The 24,266-nt window shown below is 59.0% G+C and overlaps 1 protein-coding gene across 3 annotated transcripts in view; it reads left to right on the top strand.

The window, feature by feature from the left end:
• Positions 1-23,383, top strand: part of DPP6 (dipeptidyl peptidase like 6) — a 616,516-nt gene extending 593,133 nt beyond the window's left edge. For all 3 annotated transcript variants that reach the window (XM_045564622.1, XM_045564624.1, XM_045564623.1), the window contains 9 exons: positions 5,125-5,223; positions 7,908-7,977; positions 10,903-11,097; positions 15,152-15,206; positions 16,746-16,857; positions 18,495-18,553; positions 19,419-19,491; positions 19,590-19,663; positions 22,877-23,383. In XM_045564622.1, coding sequence (XP_045420578.1) covers positions 5,125-5,223; positions 7,908-7,977; positions 10,903-11,097; positions 15,152-15,206; positions 16,746-16,857; positions 18,495-18,553; positions 19,419-19,491; positions 19,590-19,663; positions 22,877-23,023 — 884 coding nt within the window. In that variant the 3' untranslated portion in view covers positions 23,024-23,383. The remainder of the gene's footprint in view (positions 1-5,124; positions 5,224-7,907; positions 7,978-10,902; positions 11,098-15,151; positions 15,207-16,745; positions 16,858-18,494; positions 18,554-19,418; positions 19,492-19,589; positions 19,664-22,876) is intronic.
• Positions 23,384-24,266: the final 883 nt, after the last annotated feature.

Here is a 24,266-nt window from a genome sequence, read left to right as displayed (position 1 = left end):
GCCAAAGAAAGTCTTATTTTAAGTGGCATTTGTGTGAGGAGCCCTCGCTGATACATGCCCGCTTCAGGGATAAACTGGGCCCAGTAGTCCTCCAATAATTTTGTTCATGAATCTCTAAAAGAATTTGTAAAAATCATGCACCCCTTACACACTTGTAAGGTGTCACTTCACGTTTTTCCTCATTAAGGAGCTACACAGCATAAATTTTCAGCAAACTGAACATTTTCATTTTAAAATGAAATCACTACATCATCCTATGTTATGTAAATACTACAGCAAATGACATCCACCATCCTCCGTTTCAACGTTGCTCGACTAAGTTCTTTGACAGCAGAAAATTTCATGTCCTTCCCTTCAGTTCTTGGCTGATGTTCACCTCTCATTTCTGTCCCCGCACTGCAGAATTCTGGCCTAACGTCACATAGGCTGGAAATGCTTTAGAGGTTTGGATATTTTTATGTTTCCTATGACCATAAGGCCATAATTATTACTTGTTTCCCTCTGGACTGAATTATTATTAAAATTATTGCTTGTTCACATCAACAACCAGAACATATTACACACTTCGATAACTGTTAGACGTGAGAAGTGACGGATTCTCTGGAGGCGTCCTCTGGTGAGCCGGGCGTGGTTCTTTCTCACTTAGCCCCCGTGTGGACGGGGCGATCTCACCGGTTTCCAGAACGAGGCCGCGTGGGAAAGACGTGGTCCTGTTTCCGTCCTGCCTTGGGCGGTCGTTTCCCTTTGTTCCTGCCGGAGCCCAGAAAACGCATTCCTATGACTAAATAAACGGAGACCGAGGAGCTATAGCAACGCCATTGTCTTTGAGCTCCTTCCGAGCTGTAGGCCAAAAACTGTGTCTGTCTATCCCGTCATTAACGGTTATTTTTAACAATCTCGATTTTCAGCTTGGTTTGATTCTACTTTTGTTTTGTTAAAACCACAGCACCACATGCCAGCTGTGCTGTGGGGGTAAGAGCCCATCTCAGGGGTTCTCATAGTCCACCTGGCCTTGCGGTCCCTGGTCGCTTGTCTGGAGCCCAAACAAAAGGCACCAGGGACAGGTGAGGGCTCCCGGGCCTTCCTTCCCCTGGTGACACACCCGTGAGGCGTGACGGAAAGGGGTGTGGGAAAGGGGCTAGTCACAGGCACGACGCCGAGGGCCTGGGGACCGGCTCTGTGAAAGCTGCCGTGTGTCTGCGTGCCTGTGGACAGTCCCGGGGACCCCGGGTGCACACGCGGGCAGCCTTCCTGAGGGTGGAGCGATGGCCGGGTTTGCAGCCACCCAGCCCTTTGGTGGGCAAGCTGGCACTCGACTAACAGAGTGCAGGGCAAGCCAGGTGCCCGGTGTGTGTGCCAGTGCTTCCTGCTTTCTACCAGGGGACACTGGAGGCAGGCTGGTGACTTCACTGCTACTCGAACAGCTCTTGGTGCCTCACGGGGCATCTGTGCCAACCACTGAACCCATCCCTAAATGGGAACGTAGTTAATCTGGGGTTGGGGGACACACATCAGTCCATCCGATGCCCGACTCCCGCAGTCGGTCTTACTTGCAGAAATATGGGAACAGGCTACCGTCTCTTGTCTGGGTCGGTTGCCTATGGGTCCCCATTAGGGTCTGGTCACCAGTTTTCCAAAATTTAGCCCAGCAGTGGTTCCACCGATACCCTGAACCAACTGGGCCCCTTGGAAGCGTGTCTCAGACCAGCCCCTGCCGGCACCGCGAGGGAGGCAGCCTCGCGAGCAGGCGTTTGTCTCTGCGGTCTTACTGTGTCCAGATCTGATAATAGCTAATTCCACCAAATATTAGAGGGGCTCACATTTAATTAAGGAGTGGCCATTTGTATGCTCCAGGCTGGAGGTCCCCACTGCCCTGAAGTCAAAAGAAGAGTCCTTCAGGGAATATGCCAATCTTCTCTTATTTCTCAGCTGAGCTCCTGCTCTCTGTGAATGCAATTACGGGAACAAATAACACGGCTTAACCCAACTCCCCTGCGAGACAGCCGCTCTCTGCTGATAAAACCAGTTGTGTGGGCAATCATTAAATGAGAAACCTAATATTTAACTAAATTTGATAGTCAGTTGCTTTGGTGCTTTCCTGCATAGGGTGGGATTTCAGTGGAGAGGAGAGAGCTATTCAAATGCCGCCTGTGAGTCAGCGAGCGATTAGGACACTGCGTGTGCCCGCATGGAGCCAGAACCCCAGGTCCAGGAACCGGTCACGAGTGTGCGGTGGCAGTTCTGTGTCCTCACGCACTCTCAGCAGGTGTCACTCTGTAGGCAGCAAAGCAGCATCGCACCTGAGTTTGAACTTTGTCCTTCTCAAACGTCATTTGAGATTGCACAGTGATGCCGGAAATATCAAATTCAAGAGCATACACGTGGAGATATGAGCCCATTTTAACTGTGAGAGGCTCTGTCCCAATTCTCTTTCATTTTGAAGTTCCGCAGCCCAGATCCGGCCTTGCCCCCCCAAAGCCTGCGAGCTGAAGCTCTCGCGAGAGGCGGAAGCCGACATAGCAACAGGCCCCTTGCTGTTCTTGCCTTAAAGGCCTCTGCCCTCGCTAATCCCACTGGTCGTCCTGAGCTTCCATGTTCGCAAACCCCAAGTCCCTCACCTGCTCCCCACCTGGGCTGACCACAGGCACAGGCAGAGTGTGAAGGTGGCAGGTTCTCGAGGGTTACTTGTGAGATCCATGCTCTGGCCTCCCACAATAAGCTCGGCTTTGGGTAATATCGATGAACTGACTCCTAATCCCAGCATTAATGAATTAACTTATGTAGATCGTTAGTCGTTTAAGCACCAGAAACTTTAGTCAACTTAATGAGAGTGTTCTTTGGTTTTGTTTGGTTTGTTTGATGTGGGGAGCAGTGGCTGATAGGCCTGAATTTCTTCAACTCTTCCCACTCAAGAGGTCTGAACCCCGGGGACCTTTGAGAGCCTCGGGGGCTTCCTGGGACACTAGAAGGACCTCGCAGTCCTCTGAGTTCCCTCGAGAACTTTCTGGGGCTGTGGCAGAAGAGCCGTGTGGGAACAGGGAGCAAGACTTGGGTCAGATGCTTTATTTCCCGGGTTTGAGTTGGACTCCACGCAGATCTACCCAGGTTACTGGGAACTAGTGCATTGTGTCCCCAGGAGGGGACTAAACACTAGTGCCTTGGGGGGAAAAAATGCAGCCAGGAAAATGACCAGAACTCTTACATTTGGTGTTAAGTGTATGCAGAGAGCCAGATGGGTGCCTGAGATAGGACGGCCAGGGCTTCTCGGTGAGAGCCGACACTCGGCTTGATGGAGGAGAAGGAGCCAACAGGGCAGGTTTCAATATGGGGAAGAGCAAGTGCAAAGGCCCTGGGGCAGCAAAGAACTTGGAAGATGCTGTTCTTTTCATTATCCTATAGTGCTCCCTGCTGGTCTTCCCACCCTATAAATGTGAACAGAACACGAGTGACCAGTAGTTACTACCTCACAAAACAACTCCTCTCAACTGTGTGTCTGGAGCATCATGTTAAAGGGCTGAGGGCGTTTGGACTCAGCAGAAATCTGCTGTCTCGGATCCCTTAGGGATGTGGGCTGCGGGGTGAAGCAGACAGCGGGGTGTGCAGCCCGCAGGTGAGGAGCCCCTCCCTGCTCACATGCGGGACTCCCAGGCAGGGCGTGCCATCGCTGGAGCCAAGCCTCTGGGTCTCCGGGTCGAGGTCACGTCCACCCGGTCCTCCCTGGTTTGACCCCGCACGCACCCCCTGCAGACACAGCCATCCTGTGCAGCTGTCTACACGGGAAACCACTTCTTGCATGCTGTGCCGTGTCCAGAATCTTTTGCAGTCGTGGTCCAACTTCAGATATTTAAAAATTCTACCCATTTGAAAAAAAACAGTTTTGCCATTTCTCCCCTTATCTTTTGTCAAAGCTAAGTATTCAAATATGTTTCCAGAAACTTGTAAATCATTTTTCATTTTGTTTAATTGCTCGTCACGAGCACCGAGAACTGCCCCTGACACCTGTTCCCCTGCAGAGGCTCACCAGCCCCGCCCAGCAGCACGGTCGGGACCTCGAGTCCTGCCGGAGCTGAACCTGCTCCACGGATGAGCCACTCGCTGCTGGGTCTCCTTGTCACCAGCGACGACTCCCCCTCTAGCTGCCTTGGAGAGGCACACGCCCGTGGAGTAGCTTCTTTTTAAAGGGGCGTATGGGAGGATGGTCCGACATTGGTTGTGATATTGTTGTGACATTGCTTTATTCTTTAAAACATTCACCCACTGTAGCTGTTTCAGAGCGAGCTGGTGAGCCGAAGGTAGGGTTCCTGGAAGATGAAATTCCTTTCTTGATGAACCACAAGTTGTCCCCACGTGTGGGCTTAGGAGAGTGGGAGAAGAGAAAGGAGGTCCAATGGTTTTATTGCGTATCAGATGGTGAAACGAGGTGGATGGCTGTAACGGGGGCTCAGGAGGGGGCCCCTTGCAGCTGGGGGACACGCAGCGAGGCCATTTGTGTGTCGGTGCAGCCTGAGGAACAGGGACCCCGTGCGTCGCAGCCCCAGCTGCAGAATCCACCTTGGTCTCTCCAGCACTGGGGGAGAACGGCAAGTCTGCCTGCATCGTAGTGTGGCCCATGTGACTTGGTTGTCAACAAATACAATTATCCAAATCAAAGCCTCCAAAGACCAGATAATCTTATGTTTAAGGTAAGAGATCTGAATCCATTTATTCTGGGAAAATGTAATAAAGGTGACACTCCAGTTTCTACTGTCCTTGCCTTTCCTTCTCCTGTTACTATGGCCGTGGTATTTGGAAAAGCACGTGTCTAAAAGATCCGTAGTGTTGATTTCCCTAAAACCAGCAGTCTGGAGACGAAGCATCCCAAACCCACGCGCGTTAGAGAGCGGTGCCACGGAGCACAAGCCCCCGTGGGGCGGCCGAGAGAGTGTGCCGGGCTCCCCACGGGGACCAGCTTTCCGCCACGCGACGGGGCAGCCTCGTCAACACCCCGACACCCTGGCTTCCTGGTCTGTGTGACAGAAACAGGGACCGTCACTGCCAGGGCTGCGGTGCAGCTAGCGTCTGATGTGCGTGGAAACCGTGGCAGTGGTGGCTGAATCTCAGCATGTCACGTTTTCTCTCTTTCAGAGATTTTTGACCTGGAAACGAACGAGCACGTGCAGAAGGCCGTAAGTGACCGGCAGATGCCCCGAGTGGAATACAGGAAGATCGAGGTGGATGATTACAGTGAGTGCTACTGACTCCCCCTTAAAAAGAAAACCAAACTCCCACTCCCAGCAGCCCAGGCATCGGGGCTGAGGCTGTGCGTGGAGGCCCCAGCGCATGCGGCAGCCTCCCTGCCTGGCCGCTGCTCCCGCTCTGAGCTCCTTGTGCTCAGAACCAAGATACTCTGGTGACAAACTGCAAAAGGCAGAGAGTAGAATTTCTCTCCCTGAGAAGCCGACACTTTACTAAGCTCTCAGACGGGAGCTTCTTCCTCGGTGAACCGTCATGACACCGTCCAGGGAAAGCCCCTTCCTTCTGGAAATCCCTTTTCTGGCGCCATCTGACATCGTACCGTGTCATCAGACCCCTCTGCATGCTGATCACGGCTGGCACGGGGGCATCACCGGAGGTTCCATGTTGCAGGATCTGTGTGTCATGTCAGCCTGAGAGACATTTATCACTCGCCTTCTTTGCCGGTGCCTGTTTGTCTCTCGAACTGCTCGTTCAGCCATTCCGTGGGTTTTTCTGGGCACGGACTTTGCCAGGCACTGCTAGGCACGAAGTCCCCGCGTGGTGGCTGGGACTGGACGTTGGATGCGCATCTCCCGGGGGAGGCAGGTTCTCGCAGCCTCACCTCTGTGCACGCGGCTCCCAGTCAACCCGGACAGCCCAGCAGGGTTCACCCTTAGTCACCCCAAATGCGAAACGCCCACAGCAGATCTTGCCGTCTCCCCCCCAGAGCTCTGTCACCCTCCAGACGTCCCCACGTTCACGCACGGCACCTTTGCATTCCTGCTGTCAAGTGACTCAGACCTCGCCCCTCCAAGTTGCCTTTGAGTCGCTGTTCAGACACCAGTCCCCGTCACTCTGGGGGTGTAAGGCGGCATCACCTCCCCCGTGGACTCCGACTGACAGCCCCTGCGGAGCCTTTTGCGGAAGAGGGAGAGAAGGCTGCGGACTCGAGGGGAAAGAGCGTTAAGACGAGTCGTGATGCCCGAGCCGGAGGGTGGGGAGGAGGCGCCTCTCACACTGGGGTCTGCCGTCCCTGCACCATATCTGGAAACTTCGTCTACCCTGTCACCCGGGTCTCGGGGCCTGGGTCTCGGCCAGGACACCTGCAGGTTCCCTGTTGTCCTGTGGGGATGTTCATTCACCTCTGAAGGTCCAGAAAGTGGAGATAAGACGTGTTTCAAACCCCACCCCCACACAAGCCCGGAGCTTTCCCTTTTGGACACCCGAATGGCCCACTCTGAGGGCGAGATGAAGGAAGTGATCGGGCAGGGGTTCTGGAGGCAGAGAATGAAGCCCAGGAAAGCCGTGAACGAAGGCCGTGACAATCTGCTTTCCCCGCCAGCCCGTCATACCGCGTCTGAGCCTCCTTGAGGTGCTGTCGCTCGCGGCTCCTCCTCGGAAACCAGGCCTCACCCCGCAAGACGACCTGGTCGCCCTCTGAGCTCCCCGGCCGCCCCCCTGCGCCCGTGGCTCACTCCCAGGTTCCGCAGCCCTGGGTGCGAGTGGCGTCGCCTCCCCTCTGCAGACAAACAGCAACCTCCCCAGCCTGCCACCGCCACCGCCCTCGGCTCGGCCGTCCAGAGAGTAGACGGCACAGCCGCGAGCACCGGGGCTGGGGTCGCAAGGACACCCTTTGGGACCACAGACAATCTGAAGGATGTCCCCCACCGACCTGGCTTTGTTGCGGTTTTTCCTTTTCCCACTACCGGAGGCTAAAGTTGTTTTTTAGAAAAGTGAGAAGCCTTCAAGAAGGGCTCCCTGCAACCGGCCAGTCAGAGCCGGGTCCCGGGTGTGCCCTCGGCTCGTCTGTGGCTCTGTGAGCGGCTATGTGAGCGGCGAAGGCCGCGGCCTGCCCGCTGCGCCCGCCGTGGATCCCGCCTGCAGGCCGTTAACATTCTGCCGCCCCACGGCCCAGCCTGGGTGTGTCTGTGGGGTGATTGTATTGAAAAGCCGCTAATTCCGATATTTAATTGCTGGCCCTGGGTCGTCTGGGTCGTAGGGAACGTCAATAACAAACTCTGACTGAGCAGGAGGGTTGTGGGGGTGGGGGGCAGGAGAAGCTGGCCGGGCTATTTCTGAGGCTTGGTTCCTCCTCCCCCTCCCCCACGACCTTGACAACCAGGTGACTGCACGGCCCGCCCGCGTTCCCTGGCTGCGGCTCCAGCAGGCGCAGAGCTGCCCAGCTCCCACCTGCAAAGGGAGATGGCAGAGCAGAGCCCCCACGGCCCGCTGCTCTGTCTCTTCCTCTCCCCACGCCCGCTGCTCCCCCCCAGCACCGTCCCCAGCTGGGTCCCCCACAGACTCTGGGCGCTTTGTCGCGCTCTGTCGTGCATTGCGGCAGCCGGCCTGGCGCCCTCGGGCTTCGTGTCTTCCTGCCTGGATTCCTGCTGCCAGCAAGTGCTCGGCCGTCTAGGGGTTTCCGTTTCCGTTTTCCAACGCACTCCCACATGCAGGGTGGAATTTAGGCTTCAGACGCCTGCACGCGGGTGACTTGCCCATGGCCACATGGCCAGCCAGAGTCTCTGAGGTGAAATCCAGGCCTGCCTGGGTCTGTGGGCTCCCCCGCGCCTCCCCAGCCCCCATCACCCCACCGTCCCCCACGGGCACTCCCGACGCTGTGTGGGGACCACCCCTTCTGCCCCGTCTTGTCCGCGTTGCCCCCTAACCTGCTGCTGTGTTCGGCTTCTCCCTAGACCTGCCCGTGCAAATCCTGAAGCCGGCAACCTTCTCCGACACGGCACACTACCCCCTCCTCCTGGTGGTGTGAGTATGCGGCCCTCGCTGCTTTCTGGGGGCTGCTCTGGGGCTCGGCAACACCCTGAATATCGACCTCTTAAGAAAGGGCGGGCGGGAGATGACACTGTTGCAAACTAAAAGCTTAAAACAGTTTAGCCCATCAGCAAATGTCAGGTTCTTTTTGTGACTCTTGGAGACCGCGAGGTTAAAGGAAAGTGGGTGCACTGCAGCCCCTCCCAGTCTGACCAGGGCAGCCGGCCCCTCGGCTCACTCACTGTGGCCAGCAAATGGGTTCAGACACAGTCGCGAAAGCTGATGCAGAAGGTCAGATGGCATCTTGCATGCCAGGCCCACCCTGAGGCAGGCAGGGGACAGGTCCCAAGACACAGAGACATGGGGTGGCTGACCAGGGACCCTGCACGCCTCACGGCGTCTGACCTGAACAGAAGCCTGACCCGCATTTCCAGCTACTGCCCCGAACACCATTCCTTTGCCAACAAAGAATTATTTCTGCTCTTCCTTATGTTAATTAACAAGCCCTCTGGTTCAGAGCTGAGAACAGCTAAGTGCCCTGTAAACACGCTGAGGGTGTTGAGTCTGACTGGGGGACTTCGCCTGCTGCGAGCCTCTCCAGGGTCCTCCAAAGGCCACCCAGCAGCCCTGAGTGTGGAGGAGGGTCCACTTGTCCTCACTCGGATTCGGGGCACTTGGGAGAGGGCACAACCCAGACGACTGAGCCAACGTCCTTATTCGCCTCGCGGGCTGTTGTTTCAAGACCACGAGGCAGGAGAGCCTCACCCCCTCAGGGCCGAGCTCCCCAGATGTTCCTGGAAGGGGCCAGGCTGGAGCAGAGGCTGCACTGGGGTGTGTGAGGGACGGCAGGGCGGGGACCCCTGAGTGAGGCCAGTCACTCATGGAGCTCTGATTAACCCCGACGGCCTTGCCCTGCTCCCTCCTGAGGGCTGGGTCCCGAAGGAGCAAAAGCCCTCATTACAAAGAGGCCCCGGGCACAGACTCCAATATCTGATTCCATTTGGCAATTAACCCAGTTACCTCGATATCTGGATGGGTTTAACACTTTATCAGCAACCACACACACGCATATGCACACATGCACACGCACACACGTGCACACACACTCCCACGTCCCCTCCGTACACACACGTTTCCCGCCCTGCCTAGTTTTCACCACTTTCTCAAAGATGCTAATGATTTCAGAACCAGCTTTTCCCCCCATAGACTGGTTTCCTCGGCAATCTGAAAGGGAATCTCAAAAAGCTTTTCTGTGTACAAAGAGATGCACTTTCCACTCAGAGGTGAAAGTGGAAGGTCCAGGTCAAGGTGGCCTGGGCCACCCGGGTCAGGCAGGGCCTGCAGGGACCGCCCCGTGTGCCGCTTGCTGCTCTGCGTGCAGTTCAAATGTGACAGCAGGGGATTTGGAGACCCCAGACTCCAAAGGAACCATGCCAGGCAGCGCCTGCTTCGAACAACAACAAAATAATCCAAAAAAACCCGAACACACGCTTGACACAGAGCAACATCATGACATGAGCAGGCTCCTTAAACACGTAGCCCCCAAATGCACCACTCAGCAGTCTTCCTCCTCCCACCCCGCACCCCACACCTCCTGCCCTCACCCCACACCTCCTGCCCTCACCCCACGCCTCCCTGCCTGTACCCCACACCTCCTGCCCTCACCCCACGCCTCTCTGCCTGTACCCCACACCTCCTGCCCTCACCCCACACCTCCTGCCCTCACCCCACGCCTCCCTGCCTGTACCCCACACCTCCCTGCCTGTACCCCACACCTCCTGCCCTCACCCCACGCCTCTCTGCCTGTACCCCACACCTCCCTGCCTGTACCCCACACTGCCTGCCTGCACCCGACACCTCCTGCCTATACCCCATGCCTCCCTGCATGCACCTCACACCTCCCCGCCCCGCCCCCCACACCTCCCTGCCTATACCCCACGCCTCCCTGCCCTGCACCCCACACCTCCCTGCCTATACCCCACGCCTCCCTTCCTGCTCCCCACACCTCCTGCCCATGCCCCACAACTCCCACCCGCACCCTACACTTCCCCACCCTGCACCCCGCACCTCCCCGTACTCCCTCGGGCCTTGGCAGAGAGCCGCAGTGGTGGGTGGTTGGAGCTGTCATCTCCCTGGAGACGAGGGTCCACTCTCCAAGGGGGCGCTGCTGTCTGTGGCGGTTCCTGGAGACAGGCTGGCCCTGGTGCCAGCTTTCTCCCCTGTCATTCTTTTCCACCAAAAGGGAAGATCATTTAAAAACCTCCCAGATACACATTAGTGTGCTGGTAAATGCTTCAATGCCCAGTTCCTGAGTTGAAAACAGTCCGTGTTTGTAGCAATGGCCCATGGCCGTGGTGTAAATGCTGCCCCAGGCCCTGCAGGAGCAGCGGGACGGGACGGGGTGGGCAGGCGGCTCACCGGGCCCAGGGCTCCCAGCCTGCGGTTGCCCCGGAGACGGGGGGGGGGGGGGGGGGGGGCTGCCCTCGCAGCAGGTGTGCAGTTTCTGCTTAGACAAAAGGAGGATCATTTCTTCCAAGCAGGGATGCACTAAAGAGTTGACACGTTCTTGTCACTCGTGTGGTGGGTGCTGAGGGCGGCCGAGGTACCTGGGACAGGAAGTACAGCACAGTCTCGATAGAGGGAAGCTCCCAAAAGGAGAAGCTGGAGGGCTTCTTGTTCCCCTCCCCGAATAAATGCCCTTTGTGGCTGCTTCGAGGTTCCAGTGTGTTTCGGGGTGGTGGGTGCCGAGGCGCTCTGAGCCCTCACCCCCCTCCTCGCCCACGGGGTGGGCAAACCCTGGCACGAGGCCCGGGCAGCAGAATCGGGGCGTGGGGTCGGGGCGAAGGACAGAGTGTCTTAGGAGAGAGTCACCGCCATGGCACCGGTGCCAGCGCGCTGAGGCCTGGCCTGTCTTCCCAGGGACGGCACCCCGGGCAGCCAGAGCGTGGCTGAGCGGTTCGAGGTGAGCTGGGAGACGGCACTGGTGAGCACCCAGGAGGCCGTGCTGGTCAGGTGCGACGGCCGCGGCAGTGGCTTCCAGGGGACCAAGCTCTTGCACGAAGTGAGGCGGCGGCTGGGCTCCCTGGAGGAGGAGGACCAGACGGAGGCCGTGCGGTGAGTGTGGGTTGCGGGCGGGAGGGCGCGGGCACTCTCCGTCCCTGCCCATGTCGTGCAGGCAGCCGGCTTGCGCTTAACAGACTCTGAGGGGGAACCGTTAGGAATCTCCCCCCACAGAGGGTCACCTGGGCAGATTACTGCTGAGCTGACTGAAACGGGGCCAGAGGCAGCGACTGTGTGCCGGGTGTGCCCAGCTGCGCGCGCTGGTCCCTGATGTGCCCGGTGTCCACACATATCTCGCCAGTCCTCACCAGGGGAAGGGCGCGCAGGGGCGGGGACAGCGAGAGAAGGAACGGTCCGTGCAGGTGTGCTGCCCTCGTCACTGGGAAGAGGCGCCGACGCACCTGCCGCCATGGGTCCGAAATGCCCATCCCCATCCTTGTCACTCCTTCACGTCCCTGTCACTGCGTCAGCAAGACCCAAGTGCCTCAGAGAACAGAAGGCAGCTTAGCACCAAGGGGCAGATGCTCAGAATTATTTATTGAATTTTATTGCACTGGAAATAAAAGAAGACATCAAGCACCAGCGCCAGGCTACCGCTGTCTTCAGCCTCAGTCCTTAGAAAGAAGGACAGTTGCCATGGTCTTCGGGCACAGGACGGCAGAGCTGAACCTGACTTCACCCTGAGAGATGTTGCAAGAACAGTCCGACCAACGCCACAGACTCAGGCCCCTGGAAGGACGAGGAGGGCAGGGAACAGGCTCCCCTTGGTGTCAGTGGCCGTCCTTGTCCCTGTCACGGACAGCCCCGAAGCAGGTTCCTTGGAGGAGAGCTGGGGGCCCCACAGCATGCAGACACCCACACTGTGCTCCCGCCGTGGGCTCCTGTGGCCGACACTTGGTGCTCACTGGCGGCCCTGTTGTCCCAAGTCTTCTCCATGGCCTCCCTTCTCCACGCTTCCCGCCCGTCCCAGCCCAGCTCAGGGCGAGGGTCCTCTGTGCCCGCTGCGTCTCCACTGCTCAGCAGCTGTCCACTGAGGACAGACCGAATGGACACACCCTGTCAACACGTCATCGTGGCCGCCACGGTCTCACGGGTCATCCTGCCTCCCCGCAGACACACACTTCCTAGGGCCGCAGCCGTGCTGCCGTTCCAAGGCCGTCCTCGGCCCCGCTGCAGCCCTGCCTGGAACTGAGCTCGGCGCGCTCGAGGAAGAGGGCCTGGCCCATTCTGGTCCGGCTCCTGCTGTGCCTCAGACCGTGCCCGATAACGGAAAGTGCACCGTGACTCGAGTGGGACCTTGGGGTTCCACTGTGCACTGGGAAAACCTCGTCCCACAGGATTTGCTGTTAGTGAAAATATAGCTGCAAGATAATATTTGATATTAGAAAAATCAGCTATCCTTGGAAGAGTCCAGATTACCTTCCAAATGAGGATCTTCAGTGAGATTTATGGTGTTTAGACCAGAAAGTGAGAGTCGCCGGGTAATTAGATGAAGAGGTTGCCAGAGACCGAGGCTGCCTGCTGACTTGGCAGCAGGGCTGAGAATGGAAATACAAAAAGTTTTAACAGTTTGGAACGGACTCCAAGACCCTTCACCGCACACCTGGCTCACTCCAGCTCCGTGGTCCCCAGGGGCCACCTCGTAGATCCCCCAGCAAGTGTGGTGGGGACGTCTGGCCGGGCCGTGGGGCGGAACCTTCTCGGAAGCAGGTAGATCAATCTTGAAAAGAGCTGACGGTGCCAGACCCTTCTGCCAGCGGCCCCAGGTGGACTCAGCCGGGGATTGGAGTCATGAGGGGAGAATTCAGGAACTTGGAGAAACGTGTTTTCTGTTGCACGTACGTGGACATGCTTGCCACGTCGCAGCGGGTTTCCTGGGTGTGTGCGTGTGCATATGCCCCCAAGTCCCGAGCCTGGCAGACGTTATTTGAAAGCTTCCGGGCTATTCCATGATGCTGCACAATGTTTTTAAAAAGCGAAAGTGTTAGTTCTCTAGCAGTAGAGAAAGCCGAGGTGTGGGCAGGGCCACGTTCCCTCTGAAAGCTGTGGGGAGGGTCCTTCTCGCCCCACCAGCCTCTGGCGTTCCCGGGTGTGGATGCGTCACGGCAGTGCCAGCGCCCACACCGCGCTCTCCCGTGTCTCTCTCTTCCAGTGTGACCCCACCCAGCCTGAGCTGATCACACTGCAGTGCCCCGTTCCCACACACGTCACATTCTGAGGTGCTGGAGTTAGGACTTCAGCACATCTTTGCGGGGACACAATCCGACCATGACAAATGCTTGACGATGACAACAGACCCCTTGCCCTGCCCTCCTCTCCCCCGCCCAGTCCCGCTCCCACCACCGTCACCCCCATTAGCTATTTTGTCAGGTACTTTCCTCCGTATTCTTGAGTACAGTTGTTGTTTCTTCATGTTTCTCAGCTATTGACTTCTTTGGTAGCAGGCATGTCAAATGTCGGGTTAAAGCAATAGTTGGGGACACAGAATCACAATTAAAAATATTGGTCCCTGCAGAGCCAGGTAGCGTCCTATGATGCTCTGCTTCCCTCTGCATCCTTTAACTTCTCCTTGAAGCGTTGCTTTGTCTTTTCTTGAGTCAATTCTATGTACCCACTCCTAATATTTCCCCACTGTTTCCTTGTGCCAGGCATATTCCTGTTAGTGTTTCTTCCAGATGCGCAAACATACTGATCATGGATTGATTCTGATTTTGTATGTTGAGCTACACGCTCCCCCTTCTGCTCCATTTGGACAGCCTGTCTCTGGGCTTAACTTGGGGTTTTCTTCATTTTCCTTTTTGGGGTCCTATGTGCACACGTGAGTGCACACACACCCTCGGTCACATGATTGGGAACAACAGACGTATGTCCTCGTTTTTATTTATTCAACCCTTCGTACGTCTGCTAAAGGGAAACAAAATATTCCAAAATACCGAGGACGGCTGAGTCGAAGACACTGGAGACCGGGACGCTCTGCCTCAGCGTCCGCCTGCCTGGGGCAGACACAGGCCTTCCTCGCTGGGGACGGCTCTTGCCTGTCATCCGGGAGAAGGCGCCAGCAAGCACCACAGGGATCTGGGGACAGATCTTACCCCTTCCCACAGTTTCCTACCTTTTAAAAGACTGGAACTGCTGTCGCCTTTGTCTTGTCACTGTGCCAAGATTTATTACTCTTCGATACAGTACTATTTAAGCAGGCCCCTGAGTCCCTCGCCTTGCAGGAAATGCTCTGGAACTGAGGCCTCCCTGCATGACAGGTACAGCAGGCTTCAGCAAACTAATGCTGGTTTTTCTCTTGTTTTCAGGAGAGTGTCTCAGTTAAGAACTTAGGAGGGTTGATAAAATAATTACATTTCTCCCCTTGCCTAAAAAATGTCTTTATTCTATCCTCACACTTGGTGCTATAGTTTGGCTAGACATAAAATCTAGACAGACCATAATTTCTATCTAGAAAGCCAGCAGGCGGCAGGGCTCCTGCGGCTGATTGGGGTCCAAAAGCCAGAAGGACTCCAGCCACTTTGTGGGACAAGGGACCGTGCTGGGCAGGGCCCCGGCAACGCCCCCCAGAGCTCGGAGCTGGTGGCCTCCAAGGCAGGGCAGCAGCAGGAAGCCCAGGAATGATTCTGTGGGCAAATGGGCAAGAAAGAGTCCTGCTCCAGAGTTGGGACAGTGGGCACTGCAGGTGGGGTGGGAGCCCCCTGGCTGGACTCCCACCTGCGGACCCCTGAGGAACATCCCGGAGCCTGGGGTGCTCGGGCGTCTGGGGGCTCCAGGTGGAGGACAGGCAGCCGCAGGAGGGTGGGGACCCAGGCGGGGCTGAGTCTCTAGACGGGCTCTGCTGCTTTGCGCTAAGCGCTCTCTGTGGGTAAGCGCAGTGTTCCTCTGAGGTCGTGCAGAGGGTGCTGCAGGGGTCGTGCAAGGGTGCCGTGTTTCACGTGAACATACCGACGTTGTACTAAATAGATAAAAGCAACGAACAGTTACATTAGAATTCCAAGATTGCTTTTTATTTGAAAAGGGGTTTTCATACTTGAAATGGCTGGAAAACATGGCTCTGGGCCACAGGGAGACAGGGCACCACCCGACTGACCCCCTCTCCCCCGCACAGGGCGCTGCTGAAGGAGCAGTACATCGACAGAACCCGTGTGGCCGTGTTCGGGAAGGTGAGTCTGTGCTGCCTTTTTTCCGAACACCCCTGTGTTCCAAAGCATGAGACGGCATCGTCACCCGGGCACAATCCTGATTCATGGGAACGTCCCCGGTCTGGTGGTGCACACGTAATTATTTTTTTAAGAACAAGAGGCTGGTTGCTTAGTGATTCTAACAATGGGAGCTTTCATTTGATCAGCTCAGTTATCAAAGTTTCTTTTACGTTATCTAGAAGGAAAGAGAAAAGAAGCCAGCTCCTTGTTGGAGAGCTCGATTAGGTTCCTAATAATTAACACTTTCTCCCGAGAGCCTGCAGCCATTCTCAGTGTGGCGGCCCGGGAAAGATGGGGAGCAGGACTCTGTTCCAGATACTGCGTGTGCAGTGACTGCGTGAATAACCACGTTCACTTAGGGGGAAGGAAGGCTGCAGGGTGTCTCCACGCAGCTGTCAAACCAGACAAGCTTCTGCCCAGTGGCCTGGGGTGGCCGGGCTGTCTTGAAGGCCCCCGGTGGGGAGTTCATCCCTGGGGGGCACTGGCTACTGCCCTGGCATGTAGCCCCAATCTCCTGAGACAGCTGGGTCTCAGGAAGGCAGGAGCACAGGGAGGCGCCCAGCACGGCTCGCCAGAGGAGGCCTCGACCCCCCAGGTGAGGGCGTGCATAGGTCGTCATCTTGACCGCGCCACCTCCGACACCTCAGAGCCCGCGTGGGATGGGAGCAGCGAGCACTGGGGACCTGCACTGCCGCGGGGCTGGGTCCCAGGATGGCCGTGGGAGCCTCCCCACAGCCTCCTCCATGCCTGCTGGGAGTGAGAGGGACAGGGAGGGCTGGTGGCTTCTCTGCTTGGTTCAGGGACAGACCAGAGCCTGGCACAGAGTCCTAGAGGCACATTCCAGGAGCCTGGAGCCAGAGGGCCATTGATAGGTGTCACTTTGGGTGTCAACACCCATCACCGTCCCCACCCTCAGGGCAGTTGCTTGCCAACAGGCTGGTGGCTCAAAGGCCTCTGTACAGTCTCCACGCTGCCCCGGGTGCACACCGATGCCACTCCTGGGGACACAGGCTCCCTCCCTGTGCCTTAAACACAGCCCCACCCACTCAGGACCTGTGATGGTTGACCACAGAGGAGGCAGGAATCCTGTGGTAGCTCCAAGGATTTCTCAGCGAGTGGCGGGCGTAGCGGTGCAGGCGGCCGGAGCTGCTGCACAGAAAGGGACCCAGCACCCTGCACGCGGCTCGCACACCTCCATCCCCAAGACCCCGCAGAAGAGTGTCTGGGCTCCCTGCTGTCATCCTCATCCCGCCACGCTGCCTAAGTGGATGCTCATGCCTCTCCCAAACAGCACCATGACACCACCGTGTCATCTTCACATCCCTGACACGGAGACCCAGGAGGGGGAGGACTCGTGTCACACAGTATTGAGTGGGACAGGCCTTTGCTTCTCAGCTCTTATTTCCCCCTTAAACAATTTGTAAAGTTAAAATTAAAAAAAGAAACTCTGGACACGGGTGCTGAGGGGCTGACAGTGCTCCCACCTGTCCCTATCACCAGGACTACGGCGGGTACCTGAGCACCTCCATCCTCCCGGCGAAGGGCGAGAACCAGAGGCCGACCTTCACCTGCGGCGCTGCCCTCTCTCCCATAACCGACTTCAAACTCTACGGTAAAGGCCCTGGCGTGGCCCGCGGCCTCCCCTGCAGCAGTCAGCCCCCAACCCCAGGCGCCCCAGGCCATAATAGGCCACCCCTGGTGGTGTGGGTGGTGACAACTCACAGGAGGAACCTGGGGAGGAGAGGGGAGGGTCTCAGGCCTGTGTTTCGAACGCCCCGATGTCCAGAAACCACCTCCAGCACACGGGACGGGCGTCAGACGCAGGGCTGGCGGTCAGCTGGCGGGAGCGGCGTCAGGGAAGGAGGTGTGCCGTGTGCCGTGTGCCGCGACCACCCTCCCTCCTCGCTCCCGGAGTCTGGGCCGGGGCCTGCGTCTCACTTGGCGGCAGGCGTTGAGCCAGGCTGGGTGGCTGAGGGAGCTGCTGCCGTCCTGCTGGCCACACAGACAGCGCCAGCCAGCACCTGTCCCGGACCCGAGGCTTTCCATGGCGGGAACCAGAGACAGGGGCTGGGCTCAGGGTGACCCGCTGTGGGGACCCCGTGGAGATGAGGCCACCAGCTGTGGGAGCAAGACTCTGCCCAGGCTCAGACGGGCTTTACTGCCAGTGTTTGGGGCTCCAGGCCCTCAGCATTCTCCTCTGGTCACCCAGCCCGTCTCTGAGTGGGAGTGGCCCTGTGACCTGAACCCCCTGTTTAGAAAGCGCAGAGAGGTCTTGAACGTGGCTGTGAGCGCCACGTTCAGCGAGGGCTGCTGAGCTGTGCTGACGGGTGGGGTCTCTAGCCGCTGGCCTGCCAGAGCCCCGCCGGAAGCCCCTGCTCCCCTCGGCTGGGACAACGAAGGACGGAGGACCACCTGCCATGCCACCCTCACCCACCCGCAGCCCACGGGGCCCATCCCAGCACCCTGCCCGCAGCAAGGCAGGGACCCCCGTGGGGCCAGCGCCCTCTGGCAGCCAAAGCTCTCACAAAGACGGGCTCTTCCCAGTGCAGACTCGACCCACGGCTGCACAGGGGCTCTCCTGCTCAAAACTCAAATAGTTGAAGAGTCCTTTTCCCATCGGAGTAAGTGTGGCATTTTTCAAATTCAGTGAGACTTTGTTAATTGTTTTAATCATGCTGTTTCAAATCTGCCTGATTCGAATGCACATAACTGCCGCCACTGTGTCTTGATGGGTCACCTGGGCTCTCCCTGGAACCCCGTGTCCCTGTGTAGGGATCATTCGTCCCTGACATTCCCGGAGGGCAGCCCAGGAGCGCCCACCTTCCTCATCCTCTGGCAGGGCCTGGAGCCAGGGTCCGGGACGGAATAGGGACACACCCAGACTTTCTAAAAACTAAGCAAATCCTGAAGGATAGTTGCTCTTGTACTGCTTGTTCCCTTTCCTCGATGCTAACTTGAAGTAGAGGTCACCCTGTTTGTGTAGGAACCACATTAATTAGGTTTCGCATAACAAAGGTGTTGCCGTACTCATAAAAATGCAACCACCGACACTAACCCGTTTTAACGTTGCCGTTGGACTGATCACCTCTGTAAAGACCCGAGAGATCCAGACGGCGTTTTCACAAAACCAGCTTTCACCATGCACGTGCAGCGAGGCTGCCCCGAGCCCCGGCCGCGTCCCAGGGGTCTGGGTGCTGCACCCACAGGGCCCACGGCCAGGAGGTGACCTTCCTCTCTGCTTCTGTCCAGCATCTGCCTTCTCCGAGAGGTACTTGGGCCTCCATGGACTGGACAACAGAGCGTATGAGGTATGTTGGGCACAACCGCCGTGTGGCAAAATGGGGGATTTGGTGACATCAGCCAGCCCCTGCTCCAACTCCTCTGGCCCACCCCTCCGGCCCCGGCCGACTGTCCCCACGCCCACTCCCGGACCCAGGCCCGCCCTCCCCCCATCAAAGCCCACTTGGAGAAAGCCCCGAATCCGTCCCCGCAGCAGACCATGAAGTGAGGCAGGTGGGGCCTCTTGGTCCGAATCCCCACACAGGACTTAGGGCTGCGTCCATGGGACACTGCAGGTGGCTGAGCCCCGGCCCTCCCTGCACCTGTGGCTGGTGCCACTTTGGGAGAAGCAGCCACTGACTGCGGAACAGAAAATGCCTCTGATGCCACCTCCTGAGTCGGAGCCACCAGATGGCTCCGTGTGGCCCTCAGACGCAGCTCCCCAAGCCGTGCGTGGGCGGGAGGCCGGTGCGCTGGTGCGGGCGGGACTGCATCTTCAAGGTGGAAACTGCGCGTGGCAAAGGCTCGCAGCCCGCCCGGGGCTCCCACAGGAGCAAGGGCCTCTGAGGCCACCTGGAGTGGAGAAAACTCTTTCCTCTCCTCCCTTGCTCCCTTCCACCCCTCCTCTTCCTGCAAGGAGCCCACGCAGGGGGAGCTGGCGCGGGGAGGGGGGGGAGCCAGTGGGGGGGGAGCCGGCACGGGGGGATCCAGTGCAAGGGGAGCCGGCCCACGGTGGGGTGGGGGGAGCCGGCTGCCGGGCCCTGCTGTGCGTCCCCGCGGGTGTACGGCATCCCGGTTCTCCTGAACGGCTCACTTCCCTCTCCGTCAGTTTCCAGTGGAAACGCCAGTCCCTGCCGTGCGGCCCACTAACCCTGTCCCCTTGCCTGTGTGCAGATGACCAAGGTGGCCCATCGCGTCGCTGCGCTGGAGGAGCAGCAGTTTCTGATCATTCACGCCACCGCCGACGGTAGGGACTGAGGACGTGCCTTCCCTGCGTGTCTAGTAAAAGCACCTCCCTCGACGGCACGGTGGGTCTTGACAAACACCTTCCTTTTTTTTTAACAGAAAAAATCCATTTCCAGCACACGGCAGAACTCATCACGCAGCTAATTCGGGGAAAGTCTAACTACAGCCTGCAGGTACGGCACACACGTCACCTGCCCCGCCACGTGGGCGCCTTGTTGCGGGGAAAGCACTGTGGGTTGGGGACAGCCCGCCGCAGCCTGTGCTGAGGCAGCAGGGGCACGGCAGGGAGGCAGGGGGCATGGCAGGGTGGCAGGGGCACGGCAGGGTGACAGGGGCACGGCAGGAAGGCAAGGGGCACGGTAGGGTGGCAGGGGCACGGCAGGGAGGCAGGGGCACGGCAGGGAGGCAGGGGCACGGCAGGGTGGCAAGGGGCACGGCAGGGTGGCAGGGGCACGGCAGGGAGGCAGGGGCACGGCAGGGAGGCAGGGGCACGTCAGGGTGGCAAGGGGCACGGCAGGGAGGCAGGGGCACGGCAGGGAGGCAGGGGCACGGCAGGGTGGCAAGGGGCACGGCAGGGAGGCAGGGGCACGGCAGGGAGGCAGGGGCACGGCAGGGTGGCAAGGGGCACGGCAAGGTGGCAAGGGGCACGGCAGGGAGGCATGGGCATGGCAGGGTGACGGGTGTGGCGGGCTGGCAGGTCAGCATGTGCTGAATCTTTTCTTCTGCGGGAGGACAGCCAGCCACTGACTGAGGCTGCGTTAAAACCCTTCAGAGCACCCGCTCCCGCCTGCCCACTCCCACCAGGCCAGCGCCCACACGGCCCGACAGTGTGGCTGGCGGTGTTCCCGCACGGGCGTCCCTCTGGACAAAGCCACACGTTAGTGAGCAGTGGCCTGATATCCCCCGTGCCAGCTGTGTCTGGGCGGTAGTGAGAGAGCGGCGCCCTCCCCAGGACTGAACCCACGGCCCGTCCGCGCCGGCGTCAGGCGCTAACCCAGCAGCACAAGCCTGGGCTCTTCCCAGCAATGCACGGGGCTGCTTCTGGAACCTTCTGCAGTTTTCTTCCTGCCCTCTGTTCCTTTGGTGAAACAGTTGTGGCCCGATGGTCTTTTCAGGGCCAGAGATACATGGGTCCCCGATGACAAATGGCAGGCACCCCGTCCCCCTCTGAGAGCTCCCGCCCTGGGCTGGCCACTGCCAGCCCCGTCCCCGCTTATCCGGCCTGAGCAGGGCCACGTGCGGCCGGGCCATTCGGGAGCGTCTGGAAGGGAGTGTGTCCTGAGTGCTGACCAAGGCCTTGGTTGTGTCACGTCTGACTTTCCTTCTGGAAAATGTTCTGACTTCTTCACGGTAAGCCTGGCCTGGTCCTGGCACCATTAAGTCATTTCACACGCACGGCACGGCCGGGGAGACCACAGGCCGAGCTCTGTGTGCTGATCGCCCAAGACACACAGCTGGGTGTCGTCTGCGGGCGCTGCACAGCCCGCACCAGCCGGCTCCTCTGGCGTCAGCAAGGGACCCGCTAAGTGCCACCGCGTGAGGGGGACAGCGGACGTCCTAACAGACACGCCAGGAATCCGTGGCCATGCCCAGCCCAAACACACACTCACATGCACACACTCTCACACACTCACATTGACACACAGTCACATGCACTCACACTCTCACACACACGCACTCACACACACGCACTCACACACATGCACTCACATGCACACACACACACTCTCACACACACACACTCACACTCTCACACACGCACTCACACTCTCACACACACGCACTCACACACACGCACTCACACACATGCACTCACACATGCACTCACACTCTCACACACGCACTCACACGCACTCACACACGCACTCACACACGCACTCACACTCTCACACACACGCACTCACACTCACACACGCACTCACACTCACTCACACACGCACTCACACATGCACTCACACTCTCACACACGCACTCACACACGCACTCACACTCTCACACACACGCACTCACACACACGCACTCACACACATGCACTCACATGCACACACACACACTCTCACACACACGCACTCACTCTCACACACGCACTCACACTCACTCACACACGCACTCACACTCACACACACGCACTCACACACGCACTCACACTCTCACACACGCACTCACACTCACTCACACACGCACTCACACTCTCACACACGCACTCACACATGCACTCACACACACGCACTCACACACACACGCACTCACACATGCACTCACACACACGCACTCACACACGCACTCACACACGCACTCACACACACACGCACTCACACATGCACTCACACACACGCACTCACATGCGCACACACACTGACACACAGTCACACGCACTCACTCTCACACATGCACACGCGCACTCACACACATACGCACACATGCACACACTGTCACACGCACTCACACTCTCACACACACTGACACACATTTGCACTGACACATGCACACACTGTCACACACTCACACTCACACTGACACATTCGCATTGACACACACACACGCGCGCACTCACACACATACGCACACATGCACACACTGTCACACACCCACACTCACACTCACACACACTGTCACACACAGGCACACACTGACACACACACACACCCCGGGACTCCTGAGTCAGACTTGGTGGTGAACCCTGCACGTGCCGGACCGCGTCACAGCACGCTGGGGACAGGCGAGTCCCCGCACTGGGCATCAGGTAGGAGCAGCAGGCCTTGGCCCAGGCCTTGGCCCGAGCCCTGTGTGGGTGTTACAGCGCTCAGTCCTCACAGACGTGAGCGAGGTTCCACTGCAGCTGTCGTCCCCCCGGACACACCTGGAAGCCCAGGACAGGGACCTGTCCAGGGTCAGCTGGGCCAGGGTGCGAAGCAGGGGTCGGGCTCTGCAGGCCACGGCTCAGTGCCTGTGGGGGTGCCCCGCACGGGCTACCGAGATAGTGCAGGATTCTTCTGTCCCCCCGGAACCTGACACCCCCAGGCCCGGGCTGCGCCTCTGGGGGCCCCGAGTGCGAGTCCGCGTTGCAGACCCCGCGAGCAGAGCCGGACTGTGAGTGTCCACGTGCTTCCTGATGTTCCAGTCGGTCCTCACCGGGTGCCCGCCACACGCACACGGGCCAGCCGGGTGCGGGGTGTGTAGCACTGGGGGCTTTCTGGAGCTTTCCAGCCGGGACAGCCGGCAGGGCTCCCAGGAGGGAAAGGCACGTCCAGCCTGGAAAGCCCAGGACATCCACTGCGCCTGCTAAAACCCGACCCGGGCAGCCACGTGCGTGCGTGTGCGCGTCCGCATGCCTGTGCCCCGGGGAGGCCGTGCCACCTGTATGATGTCTCTGGCCTTCCTTGCAGATCTACCCGGATGAAAGCCATTACTTCCACAGCGCCGCGCTCAAACAGCACCTGTACCGCTCCCTCATCGGCTTCTTCGCCGAGTGCTTCAGGATTCAGGACAAACTGCCCACAGTCACGACGAAAGAGGACGAGGAGGACGACTAGGCACGGCCGCTCCTGCACAGACGTGGCTGTGTCTGCAGCTGTGGCGACTGCGGCATCTCCCCGCCTCCTTCCCGCAGATGGGTGGGGGCCCGTCCCGCAGCATGTGTCTCGGTACTGAAGGCGGCTCTGCTCGGGCAACAGGCTCCTTCCCGGGGGCTGTCACCCTCTACGGCGCCCAGAACAACTCCACGGCAGCGGTGGCCTCCTCCTGCCCCGGAGCCACCGGCATGTCCCACGGCCCCTCCCCGAGGCACACAGCCGGGGACGCTGGCGGGGAGGGCCACAGCCGTGCTGAGCCGCGAACAAGCGGCCCCCAGAGCCAAGCTGCGCGCAGTCGCATCGAGCCCCCTCCGCGTCAGGGTCCTGTGTCCAGCCGCAGCGTCACGCCGTGCGCACAGCAGTGCCACGGGAACAGCGGGAACGACAGTCATAGCACAATCGTTTAGCGTCCGTGCCCGCAGGCCGCGCGCCTTCCCGTCCTTAGGAGCTTGGGCGTCGTAGGGGCTACACCAAGAGAACAGACCCTTTTCTGTACAGAGTTTCACTGTAGCTGCGCTGATGTTAACCTCATAGGATTGATTCGTATTTTTCTATGGTTTTAACCTGATGCTTCCTTGTCTCCGGGCACGGGGTTGTTTTGCTGTGCTTTGCCTGGTTTTGTTTCCCTCTGTCCTTTCTTCAGTCGACGTGTGGGCTCCGCGTGTTTGGATGAAGAACCAGGTGAGAAGTGGCCGCTCCCCCTGGCGGTCGTCGTGTCACTTGCGGGGACATCCCAAACGCCAGCGGGGCCTCCGGCCGTGTGCACGCCGGGAACGTCCGTGAGCAGCCGTGGCCGCTGCGCTGCGCGGGGCCCTGCTGTAGGTCTGCTCTGCCCGCTCACACACGTCCTGAACCGTCCTTGTCCTCCTGACCAGCACCACGTCTCTCCGTGTGGCATTGGGTTATAAAACATAAGACGTAAGCGCTGACCCCACCCCAGGCCCGTCGTGTGCGTGCGCTCTGGGGTCCCAAGGTCAGTGTGGGAATGTGCCGGCACCCTCTCCCGTCTCGGGTGGCTCTGCCCCCGCCCCCTCCCCCGCTGCCCGCAGTAGGTCCGTGTGCTACGCTGCCCTTGCAAGACGCATTGTGGCCACGCGTGCAGCCAGGGTCCCCCGTGTATATTTCATGCCGTTGTACATAGAGAAAGGGATGTGTGTCGGGCCCTGTGCAGTCGCCCGCCGCCCCGGCCCGCGCCCTGCGCTGC

Source organism: Lemur catta, chromosome 11 (genome assembly GCF_020740605.2).
Source record: "Lemur catta isolate mLemCat1 chromosome 11, mLemCat1.pri, whole genome shotgun sequence".
NCBI lineage: Eukaryota > Metazoa > Chordata > Mammalia > Primates > Lemuridae > Lemur > Lemur catta.
This window is presented reverse-complemented; position numbering and strand designations above follow the sequence as displayed.